General features: G+C 38.9%; 1 protein-coding gene across 3 annotated transcripts in view; it reads right to left on the bottom strand.

Moving 5' to 3' along the window:
- DST (dystonin) overlaps positions 1-17934 on the bottom strand; it is a 397510-nt gene that overhangs the window by 42287 nt on the left and 337289 nt on the right. For all 3 annotated transcript variants that reach the window (XM_075268370.1, XM_075268369.1, XM_075268371.1), the window contains exons 65-72: positions 10837-10996; positions 8566-8892; positions 7098-7182; positions 6230-6471; positions 5874-6080; positions 2893-3012; positions 2693-2800; positions 210-428 (exon numbers count right to left, since the gene is read on the bottom strand). In XM_075268370.1, the coding sequence (XP_075124471.1) occupies positions 210-428; positions 2693-2800; positions 2893-3012; positions 5874-6080; positions 6230-6471; positions 7098-7182; positions 8566-8892; positions 10837-10996 (1468 nt within the window). The remainder of the gene's footprint in view (positions 1-209; positions 429-2692; positions 2801-2892; positions 3013-5873; positions 6081-6229; positions 6472-7097; positions 7183-8565; positions 8893-10836; positions 10997-17934) is intronic.

The raw sequence follows: 17934 nt of genomic DNA, 5'->3' as shown, positions 1-17934 counted from the left end.
ATAAAGGGAATGTGCTGCCAGTAAATGACCTGTTGTTTATATCAAATAATTTATTAAATATAAATATATATATATATATATATATATATATATATATATATACACATAGATTTATTTATTTCCATATCACTATCTATATTTGGAAAGAACCATGAAGAAATCTTGCAGTTTTCTCTCTGGTCACTAAGCCTATAAACGGCAGTTCTTACCCGGATTTCTTCTTGCTGCTCTCTCAATGTGTCATAATTTAGAGCAGGTGGTGGCAATTCTGAGATTACTTTCTCTGTTTCTATCAACCATGGCCAAAGTTCTTCGTATGTCTCCCAGAACTGGTTCACTAAGGACACGGCTCTCTCCAGTTGAAGGTTCCTTTCGGCATTCAAATGACAGATGTTGTCGTAACTCTTCATTAGGTTTGTGAGCTTGTCCTATAGAAATTGATACAGATACAAGCATAAGTCGTTGTTCTAGATACATCTAGAAGTAAATAATTTGATAGTGATATGTAATGCATTCAAATTGAATCTTTCCAATATACTGCACTGAATTCCCATTGCATAACCTCAACAATACAAAATCTGCATCAAAGCATAAAATGTAAGCTGTTCTGGCATGGTGCTTCACATACATCTTATTAATATTGTCTGTAAGATTTATGAGGGTTGCAATATAAAAGATGGCCTGCCATAAACTAGTGTAACATCTGGACATATCATTGCATCTGAAAATCAGCACCGACAGGACAGCAAGACTCAGTTAGTACACCACTACTAAAAGAATGACGGGGTTGGACAGGATACTTTGTGATAGCTTTCTGGCCTATAACAAGCAGCAAATTTATTGTAACGCTCACTGGCAAAGTCTAGATATGACACATCCAAGACAGACCAACCTATTCCATTATGCCATGTTCCTCACTAAGAAAAGCTCATATTAAATGAAAGACAAAAGTGCAAAATCACTTTGACAAAGGCCTGAATCCTTGTTCTGTTGTTCTAGTACATACTTATGAAATGATAAATCCAGATTAAAGTATAGATGGCAGGATCTTGGCCTTTATGTGCAGAGCTGGCATTTCAATATGAGATAACTGGTAGACTGCTTATCCATAAATTTGGTGACATTCAAGCAACCGATAACTGACTTCTGTCATAACTTAATTTCATGAGTAATCTCATGAATGAGTAGCGGCTGACCAGTCATTACAGTAGCAGAAAGACTGACTGACCACTGACTAAATCTTATACCTACAAGGTCAAGAGATGGATAAGAAACCCAATGAATACATATGAAGAGCTCAACGGAAAAATGGCCTAAGTCCAAAAATCAATATTGTGAGAAAAACGAAATTTAAAGTTTTAGCCTAAAGCAAATGGGCATTATTGTGGAATATATCTATCCAATGTAATCAGCTAATGAACACCGTTAATCCTAATCATAAATTGTATTATTTATTAAAAAAAATGCAGCTTCATGTATAAATATTATTTATTTAATATTATTAATTAATTACTACTATTATTAAACGATGAAGAATAATAATTACCTGCCTCCCTTTTCGGCGCTAAATATGTGCAAAAGTCGATTTAGAGCCTTTTAAACAATAAGACAAAGTTTTTACACTAATATAAACAACAGACCGGAAGTCACGATTTCAATGAAAAAATGACCAACGAGAGTGAAGTAAGTAAGTTTGTATTGGACTTAGGCCATTATTCCATTGAATGTAAATTCTTCTGCATTGAAATATATGGACTTAGGTCATTAATCCTAGGTACCTTGTAAACCCAATGCATAGAACGAGGTACAAAGAAGCTTTCTAGGTAATAATTTGAAATATGACAAAATGTGGACTTAGGCCATTTTTCCATTGAGCTCTTCATATGTATTAGACCTCATGTACATGTTTGAGTGTGCATCCAATATGGGACTGAGCTGGCAGTTTAAGGCACTCGGATGACACTCCATTATACATTCATATCTATATCTATGGGGGCTTTGGATTCATTCCACTCATGATTTCATCTGAACAGAATGAATTAGAAGCTTCCATAGACATGAATGCATCACGGAATGCACATGGAAGACACTGTGTAATTTGACTGTATTCAGCTGCAAACTTGTTCCAACGTTGGATGCACACTCGGTCATTTGCATGAGGTCTTAGGCTCCACTCAGATCTACTCGGATGTAAAAAATAGTGATCTGAATGGAGCCTTAGATGTTTAGTCAATGTTTGTTCAACAGATGTTGTGAAAAAAGGATCAGATAAGGCATGTTGAATAACCAATCCTTTTTTCTCAAGGGAGGTAAGTTACCACAAGAAGCAGCAGCATATTTCTCTCTTCTACTTGTCCCAAACCAACTTAACATGGATGTGTATGGAAGAACAGCTTTCAGCTGAACTCTCTCAACTGAGAGCTGCTGAAGGCCTATGACCACTTTAAATGATATAGTAAGTGTAAATGAAAAAAATAAGATATGTAAAATTTATGTAAGCAGTAAGTGACATTTCTGGAGCTTCTTGAGGCAGGGTGCCATCATCATGTCAAAGTCTGGGTCCTCAAAAGGATGGTGTAATGAGCTCGTAAAAATTCCATTGACAAGCATTGTGTGTGTCCCAGATCATGAAGATGTGATGGCTTGCACAATAACATGAGAATATTCATATAGTTTGAAGAACTGAACATACCAGTGTACTTTGCTTCTCATCCTCACTGAATGAACTCAGAATTTCATGTCCTGATTTCACTAGTTCATCTATTGTATCCTTGTGCCTTAAAATCTCCATAGTAAATCCCTATAAAAAAGAAATAGATTTATCAGTTCTCGTAAAATAATTTCACATTGGTCTATGGCTATTCACCCTAAATCCTAAGCACATTTTGTTACCTTTTGAACTTGTAGCTGAGCCATGGTCTGGTCTTGCTCAAGCCTAATGTGACCGAGAGCCATCATCTTATTTTTAGTATCCTCAATCCATGTACTCTCCGCGCTCACAGCCTGCTCAAACTGAAACCATATAAATGTGATTACATGACATAATGCTGCAATAAGACTTTCTTCATGGCTATAAACTAATAACACATTTCATTACAAGAACAGTGCTGTCATAGCGCCAGATGCTTAAAAGCAAGCTGCTAAAACTATGCAAATGTGAACACACCAAATAAACACCATCTATTTTTAACCCTTCCATTTGTAATTAACACTATGTAAAGCACATGCCCTGCTTCATTAAACAAAAAAAATAACATAAAAGTAAGATATTAGAGGATAAACTTAGCATTCCAGACAAAACACTTTGCCTAAAAATAACCAAGATTGTTAATCTTTACAGTACCAAAGAATAAATGTGGCTGTTTACGTGAAAAGGGCCCAGATCGTCGATACTAATTATAGAGAAAATAGTCCAAAACATATTTGGGTAAAAAAATCACAATTTTGTTTTATGCAAAAATTTTATTTAAAAATATGTCAATTGTGCTTTCAATAAAATTTTTTTTGCTGTTTCGGACAATGTTACACCATAACCGTTACAATGATACCAAGAACTCCATATCGACAATGTGGGCCCTTTTCACATAAACAGCCACAAATAGTTGTCAATTTACTCATAAATTTTCTATTGTACGGAATGAGAGTGCTTCCTGAAACAAACATGTCAGGAGTGTGACTGGTCCACTGTAAGTAGTGGTATAAACAGGAGCCATGTTATACACCAAACAATCCACCTAAATGTATGGGGTCCCAGGCATAACCTAGGCAGACTCCAGAAATGCCAAATCCGCCCTTGGACGTAAACATGGCCGGTCTGTTGCTTATCAACGACAGATGTTTAGATATTTATTTCGATCAATAAAGAAGAAGAATTGTAGGATGTTACAAATTTATCTATAATACATGATTGCTAATACTTCATCTACATAGTCTTACTAAATACTAAAATCGTATTAATAGAGAATGACAGAGGAAAACCATCGACTCTTATGTGGTCACTTTACATAGCATGAATCTGCTGCACATAAAGACTTCTTTCACCATAAGGTCTGAGTGTGCTCAATTCGGAGTATTCAGACCAGAAGAGATGAAAGTTCTCCTGTCATAATTTGCCTGTCATCTGCAGTGATCATGGTACTTGTGGTGATTTACATCTTTGTGTCCTTCAAGGACATGTCAATGGGTTTGTATCTGTAGTCTGGAGTGTAATCTGAACACACTGCGCCATTTCTTTTCAAGTCTTTGAATGTTTTCCTTTCCAACAAACATCAAAGCTCATTTTGACAGTTTGATGGATACAATTCTTATTTTAACCATGCTTATTATTCTTTCAAGTAGTCTCACATTAGATTGAGCTGAACCAATGATGTCATAGTAGAGGTCAATAAGTTGTGTACACTGGTGGCAACGGGGAAAAAACCATCACAGCAGAGCTGCCGCTAATGTATTTATTGTCCCCATACCGTGACATCATTGTTTCACATTGTCACGTCACTAACTATATAAAAAATTGGACCCTCCTAAATTAAACCACTATGATGTACACCGCCAACAGGATAACAGGAAATTAAATGGCAAGAAACAGGAAGAAGGGAAAAACAGTGGTCATGAAACTGTATTGTTAATATTTAACCTTCATTGTTATAATAAAATGCCAGAATTGGCCACAATTATAAAGAAACGGTGAGAGAGAATGCCCATTTAGTGGAAAGTCCCCTAATAACCACCCAATATTAAGGGACAACTACTGTGTGTTCTCAAAGTGAAGGAACACCTGAAGTGAGATATGTCTCAATATTATGACGATACGCTCAAGATGGCGCAGTGAACCACTGATAAGTGAAATGAATCGAAACATATAAAGAATATATTTTTATCCACATAGAGATTTAAAAAGCGGAGAGAGCCTCTGAGTATACAGTCTATAGAATTCCCTGTGGTGGCAATTGGGCCACTAATATTGGCGGCCCAATATTGACTATAAATCATAGCGGGCCACAGTACCTAATAGCTCTGCTATGATTCTGTTCAGTAATTCATCCCACTTACAGCAATGTTTTTTTTTATATTAAACACCAGGGAAGGAAGAGGGCAGGGGTGACAGGTGAAGGAGTAGAAAGGCATTTCCTAGCAATTTAAATCAATTTCCCGCAGCACAAGCTAACATTGCAGATGGATTGGACTAACACGATCCAAATATATTTTAATGTTTGCGACTTCTCTATATGTACTTTCACTGATCAACAAGTCTTCTAAATTCCACGGCAATTCTGATTAAAAACCCTGTAATAACTGTAAATACATCCACAACTTAAAATTATGCCATTTATTAAAGCATTTAAAGAGTTTCAAGAATTTTCACGATTTTAAAGAATTTTTCAAGATTCGTAATCTTTTAACGGTCACGTGACAAAAATGATCCAGTAAGCCAATAAACATTAAACCTGTAACTTATATGGAGATAGGATTTATGTATTACAATGGATTAATCAAAGCAAACAGGTGCAAGACGCTCTTAATCCCATTCCTGTCAACTGAATAGTTTGTAAAAACCTCTGGCAATTCTAAAGGAGGAGGCCCATGTGTTTTTTAGATATGGGATTAGTAGAGTGATAGTAGTAGTATACCATAGCTGTTATCTTTCTTATTTCTTTATCTGGGAAGGCATGCTATTTTAGGATGATTTGTGAACAATCACGCCAGATGGTGCTCACAATATACAGATTAGCTATGCCTTGCTTCTAAATATCTCAGACTTTACAATTCTTTTCAAGCTTGGCTTTGCTGTCCCGCCATATCGAATCAGCAGGATTATTATTATTATTATTTTAAACATTTCTTATAGTCTAGAGAAATGAATCGTTTTTCTGTACCTGCTGTGATCGTAGCCTGGCAGCATCGATTTCTTCCACCATTTGTGTCAGGGTGTTGCTTACTGATCGGTAACGCTCATTGGCTTCTGTTACCATTCTGTCAAGGCCACCTCTGGCTCTCCAAGGCACCAACTCTAGCAAGGAGCTGCTAACCTCATTCAAGGAGTCCAGCAATTCTTTATTAGTCCTGGCCTCTACCAGAAGTTCCTTTAAAGGAATAAAAGACATATATTTTATACTGATAATGATCAATGGTATTGAAGCTTGCATAGACAGTCTTTCTAAGGAGATGTATTACCCCTCTATTACAACTAGTAACCTACAGACACTGGAAATAAAAGAAAGGACAAGTGTACCTTCTTTCTTTGTTGTATAGAATTAATATCTTCGGCATTTTGGTCCTGTATTTCATAGCTATTCAGCTGTACTTCGACCTTATCCAGCCACCTACCCAGCACGTCATGTGTTGAATGGAACTTTGTAGCAAGGTTTAATGCCTGTTCTAACACTTTGGAAACATCAGAACTGAGCTTTGTAATATCGGAATATCTTGATTTTATTCCATCCAATTTTTCCTGAATAACGACAACTTCATCACCTTTATCAGACAAAAAAAGAAAAAAGTTTTATGGCGTACACAACTTGGTAAATATATATGCTAAAGATTCATGACCTTCTAAACCATGTTTGACATGTGTTCACTCAAGGATGACAATAGTTACTGTCTATGATGTCACACTGTAACTAAAACCATCCCTCTATGGTTTACCTATAGGAACAGGGAAGGAGTGAATAATTGAAGGATATTATTCAACATCCAATTGAGAATTTTTAAAATTATTAATTGGCCAAATATAGAATGGCTGGGCCCTCGTGATGTATTTGCAGATTTATGAGAACTAGGGCTCCAGGACCCAGCTGCTTCTTATTTTTTTTTCTCTTGAAGTTGCTGCCTATATGAACTAATACCGCATTCACAATGCATTTATAGTATATATCAGAGGTATGCTATACTTGGGGAGTATTTCTCAATACTTAACTACCCCTGACAAATGCTCCTAATATATATTGCTGTATATGCAAACAATGGCATACATTGCCCCTAAGCATTCATGTTTAAAAGAAGTTATGGAATATATAAACTTCAGGAATATTCTACACATGCTGCATACTGTACCCTAGATGTTGTTGCCATTATCATCCTGGTAAAACTGTTCAACCTACCAGTTGTATGTTTCAGTAGCTCTAATCCATTCTGGATGGCCTGATCAACATTTTGTTTTCTCAGCAAAATGTCTTCCTGAAGCAGCTATCAGATAAAAATCCAAAAATTATGTTGTAAAAACGCAGTCCACCAAATTTCCAAAACTTGTGGCATAACATCATTTATGTTAAGGTATTATACAGTACATAATACAAATTATAAACTGACATTAAAGAGGTTGTCCAGGATATATATATATATATATATATATATATATATATATAAAATTTAAATTAGGCCAGGGAAGGTGAAAAACAACAAATAACTCACCTGTCTCTGGATGCTCCGATGCCTCCAAGCGCAATCTGGTCATGCTGCTCCGCTGTCTCCTTTTGCCAGAAGTCCTCGCTGGCTGTGATGTCCTGTGTCCCTTTCCTTAAAGGGGTATTCCCATGTACATAATCATATCTATATTTGTAGATAATTAAAAGTTAAACATTTTTTCAAATATAAGTAATTAAAAATTCTACAAAGTTTTAAAGATATCCTCTATCTTAGTGGTGAAAGTCTGTTGTCTTGATCTGTTGCCAATGGTTACGACCACTAATGCAGAAACTTTCTATGGTCTGGGACTTGTCAGTAACCCAGCTATGATTTTCTTATTGTAGCCGGGTTATCAGGCAGGGACACCACATGTATCAGAAGATATCCTGGCCACAATAAAGAAATCATGGCTGATATTCTGACCTTGGAAAGTTCCTAAATTCATGGTCGTATCCACTGGCAACCGATCAAGACAACAGAATGTGACCACAAGATATTTAGAGAAATTCTTTAAAACTCTGCAAAATGTTTAATTATCTATATTTGCAAAAATATTTAACTTTTAATTATCTACAAATTTACAAATAATTATGTACATGGGAATACCCCTTTAAGCCAAGCAGTGGCCTTACTAAAGGACACGGGATCTCAGTTAGTGACGTTCAGTGTCCTTTGCTGAGACCGTTGATTGACCTCAGTGGTCATATGTGGTGGGGACTTTTGATGGAAGAAAACAAGGGAGCAGCAGGGCTGGACCAAACTGGGAGATACCGGAGCACCGGGGACAGGTGGGTATGGTTTTTTTTCACCTTCCCCAGCCTAAAGTGAAAAAAATAAAATACAATAATCCTGGAAAATAATCCAGAAGCATCCAGAGCATACATTCCAGCAAAATATCCTTAAAGACTTCCCACAGTAAAAGTTAAAGAACACAGAGTAAAAATAACCTAAATAGATAGAAATCCTCTCTTATCAAATTGTCTAAGGAAAAATTAAAAATGTAAATCTACAATAGGTTAGAGTTTGTAAAAAAAAGTGTACAATATTCCTTCCTTCTCCCAGAGGATTGATGGATCAAAAAAAAGTATCAATTGTGATAAAATAATAATAATACATGAATATGAAGAGAGGCAAAAAAACAAAACAAAGGTAAACATAAAATACCAGCAGCTCAGTGTGTTGTCTTGTGAGTACATCTGTACTGTGATCTTGGACAGACAGTTTGCTCAGCTTGTCATGTACTTCAGTCAGCCAGTTCATTAGCTCAACTTCATCATCCCCAAATATCTGAGCATTGCAGTGTGCCTGATGCAGCAGTTCCACTCTCCTGCTACATTTCTCTTGTATCTCCATGAATCGGGATTGGCAAAGATCTAATTTTTCCTGAACCATTTCCTTCTCTTCCCTGGAGCTTAAGGCTTTTAAAGACTGGCCAATGCTCAGAGATTGGTGCAAGATTGTGTTATGAGCTGTAATGTCTTCTTGTAATGCCTGAATGAGGGGATGAAAGTGAAATAAAATACATATAAAAACAAAGGAAAAATGTGGCCAAAAGAAACAATGCAAATGAGGAATGGAAAGTTCTCTCAGCAGAGTTGTTAGTTTATTTAGGAGGTGAGAAAGGAAAGAAGGAGCTTCATGTTTAACTTGTGAAATCAAACAGACAGCACCGAGATTAAAATTCTTTAGCTGAAAAAGTCTGCAAAGGGAACGAGCAAAGGATGTTAGTTGCAAAGACAGGCAGAGTTATCCATTCTTGAGGCACCATAAAGACCAAGCAAAATACCAAAAAGATATATGGTTCTAGAAAGGCTTTCTTTATACCCATGTCAAATCACCACATTCTGACAGGTTATAGTGACAGTGAAGTTTGGATTGATAGGGGTCTGGGTGCTGAGATCATCACAGATTGCTTAGATGAAGAGATAGCAGCTCTGTGTTCCTTAGTTCCTTTGTGTTCATTTTTGATCAGCTATTTGATCAAGCAGCGTACAGATTCCTAGAAAGTCCATGGACATTTTATGAACCCGTACACTCTGGCTCTGTTCTCAGAGAAGAGCCACATAGTAATGGAGGAGCACAGGGTTCACCTCTGCTTCTGCTCAATTTTAATGATCAGTGAATATCTTATCACTCAGACCCCAGTGATCAAATCTTCTGATGTGTGACTATGATGAAAAAATAGAACTTGTTGGTGCGCCCAGTAAACAATCCACGAACTTACACTAAGGGATGTAAGAAGGCACATGCTTTATAGGGAAACATGGAACCAGGAAATGACCTATTATTTAAAGGAGTAAAAATAAAGAGGTGAAAATAAAAGAAATATCAATCCCAGTCTTTGCTGATGTATTCAGAGTATCCTGCTTGGCTGGAGCAGGCCAAAGATCAGGGACACCAGGGATCTAAACTGAGACTCTCTACTCGATCCCTGAGCAAACAGAGGTGAACATGCATACTGTTCATTTAAGCCTTTGCAGTGGGAAAAAAAATACTTAGGACAAAGTTTTTATGTTAAACATATTTTAAAAGTATTTCTTTTGAGGTTTTTAAATATTCCCTGTTATTATCTATTCTTGGAAAAATTCCTTTGTGCTTATGCTTCCTGTTCTGTAACTGATTTCTTTCTGCCAGCCACCTCCCTTATCAGTGCATTGATGATCACAGCCATGGTGAATATGTATATAAGAATCCATAAGTCACAATAAACAATTTGTCAGATTATCTACTTGATTTGCAAAAGTCGCAAACAGGGCCACATCTCGCTTCGGAGGGCAGATTATCAAGTCCCTGAGTGGGTGACCCTGACAATATTTGTTGGGTGAACCTTGAAATTAGCTCAGTGGTTTTGATCAGACCGAACACGTCCTAAATGGAACTGATATTATTATAATCTGGGGTCTCTTCAAGCTTTGTTACTCACCTGTCCTTGGCTTCAGCACCAGTCTTTAGGTCTCTTTTGGTCTCAGAGACGTCATGAATGATCACAGAGGCCTGTGATTGGGTTATAACGGCAGCATTATGTGTCATGACGCAGAAATTATGGCTAAGGTCTCTAACATTATTCATGACTTCTCAGACCAAAAGAGGCCTGAAGACTGAAGCCCAGTGGAGTTGAGTTGCACTGCTGCTTATGTTTCATCACCTCCCCTGGGCCCTTGCCATTATATTTTGTTGTCTGAAGAGATTCCAGAATATAATAATGGCTTGGAAGTGGTGAGTCCCAAAAATTTTATAGGCAGCTGAACCTGAAATTTTTGGATAATTTGTAACGGAAACCATAGGGGCCAATATGGGACGTTACAAAGTGTGTAGGGGTACCACTAAGGGAGTGTATAACATATTTGGTATTGTACTGTGGTATGTGGTGCTTTAAAAATGCATAACAAAAGGCAGCACATGTATTAAGCTTATTGTACATATATTTAGTTTTACCTTGTTCTGGGCAATCTGTTCAAGAAGTTTAGGCGTCTGTGTTCCTATGGGCTCCGAGTTGGCAAGCTTCTTCTCAGTGTTACTCAGCCAATCAGACAAAGGTTCCAGTGTGTCATGGAACTGTTTAGCTACAACTAATATACCATCCAGCTGTCGATTTCTGAAACACGTAAAGCACCACGCTATTAGTACTAATGCATACTTTATACTTTCAATGAGCTGAGCCATGCATATAGTAAATCAACCTCTTTACCTAGCACAGATTCCAATATGCCATATTGCAGACAAATGCAAACAACACAATGTGGGTAAATACTACTAAATACTAGATTTGAAATATATGTTACATGCATATTTGTAGATTTAAAGGAAGTATACCTGAGGTGATAAACTCCCTTTAAGAATATATAAAATAATGTCTCTTTGTCTTTATCTTATATTGTTACATCTGAATTCAGTGAATGGGCTATCACTCGACATCAGTAATAACCATGGGTAGCTGAGTACATGTGACAGTATTGAGGGAATCAGCCACAGGTATATTACTGTGTCTGTATCAGAAAAAGCATCAGGAACTTACTGGGAAAGCAATCTAAAACGGTTTAATGCAAAAGCAAGTTAAGTATTCTTCTGCTAGAGGTAAAAGGAATGTGCGTAGCGTAATGGTCCTTGGGCAGAACTGGTATTTTACAACTATGGTCACTGTATGCCAGGAGAGGGCTGGGTTTAGACTGCACACTTTATGACTATGCAGTGAGTGTGGCCATTTTGTTGGAATCTCCCAAGTAACTGACACTCTGAAATAAATACAGTAGTACCACTAGTACCAGCAGTAACGGTGCAAACAGTAGCATATGGACCGTGAAAACAATACCATTCAGTATGGCTCCAGTATGGCTCTCAACTCCCCCAAACTGCTGAATGCCATATATGTGTAGTTATACTTTTATAATTCCCCTCTTTCCTAAATCCCTGTAATGTTATACATGTCTATCTTTCATGAGCTTTTGAAAGTTGAGTAACAACCAATGGATAGGAATTCTGAATACCAGACCTCACAATTGCCCTAATTTGTCAAATGTACTCTTCAGGCCCCAGGAAAGCTGTGTAGCATACTAGGTAATGCTGTAGTAGGGCAATGCTGCTGAATAATAAATTAACTTATATAATATAAAAGAAATGTCCTTAAACAAAAAGCTAGGAGAGTCGACCCTAACAAAAAGGATGTATATAAAACCACTATCTTTATTAATACCGTTAAAAAGATAAACTCCAAAAAATATTATAAGTGTGCATCATGCCATGTATATTATGGATCTGGACATAACAGGAAAGGGGAATTAGTTATAGGGTAAAATAATTGCTCATTACCACTAGCTCTCTCAACCCCCCCAATTGTCCTTCATTCTACAAGATATAAAAGTAGCCACTAACAGTTGCAATACTTCATATGTATACTATACTGAGAGCCCAGGACTGTGTGTCCGACACTGTGATCTGTAGTACGGGGGCACCACAAGGTACAGTTCTTGCCCCATTCCTCTTCACACTGTACACTGCTGACTTCAGGCACAACTCATCCAGCTGTTACTTACAGAAGTACTCCGATGACTCTGCTATAGTCGGCCTTATCACTGATGGCGACGATAGGGAATACAGAGACTTAAACCGGGATTTTGTTGAATGGTGCCAGCAGAACCAGCTCAGGATTAATGCTGGGAAGACCAAGGAGATGGTGGTGGACTTTAGTAAACGGAGAGGTGCTCCGACCCCGGTGGAGATCCAAGGAACATGTATTGAGATAGTCAGGACCTATAAGTATCTGGGTGTGCTCCTCAACAATAAACTAGACTGGGCTGATCACCTGGAGGCGCTACACAGAAAGGGCCACAGCAGACTCTACCTGCTCAGGAGGCTGAGGGCCTTCGGAGTCCGGGGGACACTTCTTAGGGCCTTCTTCAACTCTGTGGTTGCCTCAGCCATTTTTTTCGGTGTGGCCTGCTGGGGAAGCAGTATATCAACCAGGGACAGAAATAGACTTGACAGGCTGATCAGGAGGGCCAGCTCTGTCCTGGGGAGCCCCTTGGACCCAGTACAGGTGGTGGGTGACAGAAGGATACTGTCTGTGGTGACCTCCATGCGGGAGAACAAATCCCACCCCATGTATGGGACCCTGATGGGACTTGGCAGCACTGTAAGCGACCGTCTGCTTCACCCCAAGTGTGAGAAGGAGCGCTATCGCAGGTCCTTCCTTCCAACCGCGACCAGGCTTTATAATCTACATCAGACCAAACGAAGATCACTCCGCACAGAGAACTAAATGATTATGACGATGACCATGAGGTCTTCCTCTTTTCTGTTTTTCCTTAGATGCCATGGACTCCTAGCATATCTTCTCTTCTCAGCTTATCTATGTCTACGTCTGTAATATATTACTCTGTATTATCCTGTATCTGTATTACTATGCTGCTGTAACACGCTGAAATTTCCCCAATGTGGGACTATTAAAGGATTATCTTATCTTATCTTACTTCAGGCAAACTACTTAAATTTAGTAGCAACTCTTATCCTAAGGCCATCGGTGAGCGGGAGGGTCTTCACCAGTGTACTCAAATACTTAGCCATTTGTTAGTGGTCATACCACTCTTTTTTGTAGTAGCGCCTCTGATGAGATCGCTGGCGATAATGCCAGGCTTTGAAACACTTTCAGTGCTCCATTGTCTATCCTCATGATCCCTGGAGGACACTAGGCTAGTCGCTGTGCTGTTAGGGAGCTAGCTCTAGGAATTACAGAATACCTGATTATTATCACCAGCTTTCTGCTCACTTTGAATACTCTTATATATATTAGCATAGGATAGCTGGATAGCATACCAAGTAATGCTGTATTAGGGATTGCTGAGTACTACATACTTCATTAGACTGAATGCAAATGCTAAGCCCGACCTAAATGTCCTGTGAAGTCATGCCACTGATTCTCAGCCAGTAATGGCACTGCACATAGGAAGGAAGCAGGGTTTGCCTGATCTGTATCTTCAAGAATTCTGCTAAACTACTAAGAGCTATCAGTTAGTTCCGCAGACATAGCGAGAGACCTTGCAGCTTTTTGATCTTATACTTGGTTTTCAGACTGTAGTGTCCCTTTAACCGTTTAGTATGCATAACCTTGAGGAAAGAAGTGAAAGTGGAGCATGATTGAAACCACTTCCACCAGTTCAAGTTCTTAGCATCTGGGGGGCCACACGGTGGCTCAGTGGTTAGCACTGCAGCCTTGCAGCGCTGGAGTCCTGGTGTTCAAATCCCACCAAGGTCAAAAAAGCTTGTATGAGCTCCCCGTGTTTGCATGAATTTCCATCCCACAGTCCAAAAATGACATAATGATAGGAAAAAATGTACATTGTGGGCTCTATGTGGGACTCACAATCTACATAGAAAAAAAAAATTCTTAGCATCTGTTAATAGACACAGCTCCACTGATTCCAGCACAGTTGGAATTTTTTCTCTAGCCCCCACCATTCTTGAGTAACATGTGCAGTTAGTTTTAATGCTTGATGGTCTATTTGGGCTATGTCATGTCAAAAGGAAAGTGTCAAGCATAGGTTACCTGCTTGTGATTCAGAGCTCCAATCAGAGGCAGCCAGTGTCAAAGCTCCCCTTCATTTGCCCCAGTGTCATGCCGCTCTCCCCCCCCTTCATTTGCCCCAGTGTCATGCTGTTCTCTCCCCCTTCATCTGCCCCAGTGTCATGCTGTTCTCCCCCCTTCATCTGCCCCAGTGTCATGCCGTTCTCCCCCCTCCATCTGATCCAGTGTCATGCCATTCTCCCCCCTCCATCTGTCCCAGTGTCATGCCGTTCTCCCCCCTCCATCTGCCCCAGTGTCATGCCGTTCTCCCCCCCTCCATCCACCCCAGTGTCATGAGTTGAAATCGGGACATGCCGACCGGGACCATTTTGTTAGGTCCGGGCCGCAGGGCCCCGCTAAGCGCAGGGCCCCAGGCGGTTGCCCGGCTCGCCCGGCCCTGGATCCGCCCCTGCACACAGAGTGAAATGGCACTGATTCTGGCACGATAACTCGCGTAAGAATCAGCGCTGAAAAAAAGACTCCCGTTGACTTCAATGGGTTCCTTTTTCCACGTGGAACCCATTGAAATCAATGAGAGGCTTTTTTTCCATTGATTTTAGCGGGTCCTGCATGGAAAACGGAACCCATTGAAGTCAATGGGAGTCTTTTTTTCAGCGCTGATTCTTACGCAAGTTATCGTGAAAACACTGAAAGCAATCCAGGCGCAGGTGTGAACCCAAAGCACCAACTAAGTATCAATGTATAAATAACACAAAAAAAATTTTTTTGGTTTTAAATTTAATTTTATTATTACAAAAAATTTTTTAAATGTAAAGAATATTGGTATCAGGAAAACACAAACACAGGTAGCCCCCTGAAGAAGCAGGGACGAAACGGTCCGTCGGGGCTCAGAGTGGAGGTCGCAGCTGGTGAGCAGTGGTTTATGTATATGCTTTACATCTTTTGTCCTATGTAGGCTGGCTCATGTAATACTGGCATGTGTGTGTAACTTTACATTGTTTCTGTTACCTTATATGCTCTAACTATATAGTGGTTATGTGGGTATGATTTTTGCAATGCTACAGATACTTTTCAATTAAGTGCCCTGATCTTGTGATATTGTGGGCAATAGGAGCCTATTTACATTTATATATACAAAATACAGGGCCCTTCTATACACACATTAATTGTGGCTGTTTTCATCCCCTACACCACTAGCAGATTATGCACCTGCTGGAGCTGCTCAGTCCAATGCGACCTCCAATCTTGTTGTTTGACATCTGTTGTTTTTAAATGTTTTTATGTGTTTGTGTTTTCCTGATACCAATATTCTTTACATTTAAATTTTTTTTTGTAATAATAAAATTAGATTTAAAACCCAAAAAAATTTTTTGTGTTATTTATACATTGATACTTAGTTGGTGCTTTGAGTTTTTGTGGGTATCTTTGTTCTTTATCTGGTATTGAGATTGCTTTGGGTTTGATGCAGGTGTGAACCCAGCCTAAGTAGACATTATCTGTTTACCCATGTATTTTATAGTCTTCGTGCTATTATTTAGTATCTCTATAGCTGCTATTTGCATATATATTGTAAGTCGATGACTGGTCAGGTAATGGAGGGGGTGTACATCTCACCCAGACTACTCAGGTGGGTGAGATGAGAAAACTCCAGGAATGTTTGTTCTCAGCAGACAACTTTCGTCTGCTGAGCATTTTGGTAAATGCTCAGTACTGGGCTGGATTTTTAGGAATGACAGGTAGGTTTGGTAGTGGGACCTGTCATTCCACCCCCCTCCAGTCCACACTTTGGGGATGTACTGGCAGCGACTCAGCTGCAGAGAGTCTCCTCGTCAAGGAGGCTTAAGAAGCCAGCTCCAACACTTTGGCAGAGCTTGGCTGGAGAGCTGACAGAGAGGTCATATTTTTGGAGCTGTGTCCTGAATTATTCTACTGGCTTTTCCTGTTATTCTAGGTGAGGTAACCTATTCTATGTTTAGTTAGAGCCTAGCCGGGCATTTATTTTTGTATTGTTTCCTTTTGTTGCTGCACTACCTTTTTGAGTGAAAATAAACTCTACCTTTGTTTTGGACTAAAAGAAACTGGACTTGTGTGTCTATGCCACCCCACCTAGCAACCCCAGACCCTGACAAAAAAAAAAAAAAAAAAAAAAAAAATATAAATATATATATATATATACATATACACACTTCCCCAGATCCCTCTATCAACACCCTGTACAGGACTACATATGTTAGTATAGCACACTAGGGCTGGCCTTGACTGTCAATATATGTTGTACATTGATATACAAATGTTTATTTTTTAAAGATGTGGGCATGGATGGATTGAAGACAGGACGATTTGGGACACTAAACCCCTAGTCTATAAAGATCTATGTAAATTAGCCTCACAGATTTCTTTTAAGCATTTATTCAGCGAAGTCAAAGTAATGATCCAAAACTCACTTTCCCTATAATACTGTAACATAATTAGAATTCCTTTACCCAACCACAGGCTACCGACCTAAGCATAAACCAGTAATGGTGTGTGCTACGTCCTAGCACAAATAATATGGCTGTGTAGTAATTACATTGAGTGAATCTGATGACATCACTGGAGCAAAGAGAAAAACCAGAGCCGCAAGATGCAATTACAATGTTAAATAAACAGCCTGGGTGGGTTCAGAGTATTATTACAGCAGAAAAAGCATGTACTGCACCTCCGCTGCTGCCCTCCTGAACTGGCCTGCTGTTTCCCTCTATAAAATGTTATCATTCTTTTGGCGCATAATAGAACAATATGAAAATTTCTTTTGTGTAAAAGTGCAGCAAAAGTTCATAAACTTTAATGCACAGATATGGAAGTGGAATTATCATGAATTATTTTCAAATTACTTGGGCTTTACTAAATGTTCGGCAGTGATCGCCCTCAAAGATTTAATATAAGAAATATGTGCAGTGTTGGCTTCTATGTCTGTCAATGCTGGGTCACAAAGTTACTTCAAGGAGAGCACATAACTTTCCATGCACCTCAGTTTTACAAGGACAGAGTGGGTCACTTCTGCTCTAGAAAATGTCTTAAAGGCATTCCTTTAGGGGACTATTATTTAATCCGTTTAGACACTGGCCTCACATATCAGGGCAGATTTATCAATGTGAAAGTTTTCAGACAACATATACTAGCAGACAAATATGGTTACAGAGGACGTAGTTACATAGTAGATGAGGTTGGATAAAGACATTAGTCCATCAAGTCCAACCTATAACCCTACAATCCCTACAGTGTTGATCCAGGGGACATCTCTGAAGATAATTTTTGAATCTTTTTTATCATTTGACAGGGTGCTGAGTCATCTCCTGTTTTAATAGGATACTGTGCATACTCCACAGGGGAAAGAAACTGGTGAAGCTCTTGCACAAGACCAGCACTAACCACTTTAGTACTGGGCCAATTTGTGGTCCAGGACCAGACACATTTTCGGTTTATTTTGTATGTGCGGTTTTGAGGGCTGTAACATTTTTCTCATACGTCTCATT

The sequence above is a fragment of the Leptodactylus fuscus genome, chromosome 3, assembly GCF_031893055.1.
Source record: "Leptodactylus fuscus isolate aLepFus1 chromosome 3, aLepFus1.hap2, whole genome shotgun sequence".
Lineage (NCBI taxonomy): Eukaryota > Metazoa > Chordata > Amphibia > Anura > Leptodactylidae > Leptodactylus > Leptodactylus fuscus.
This window is presented reverse-complemented; position numbering and strand designations above follow the sequence as displayed.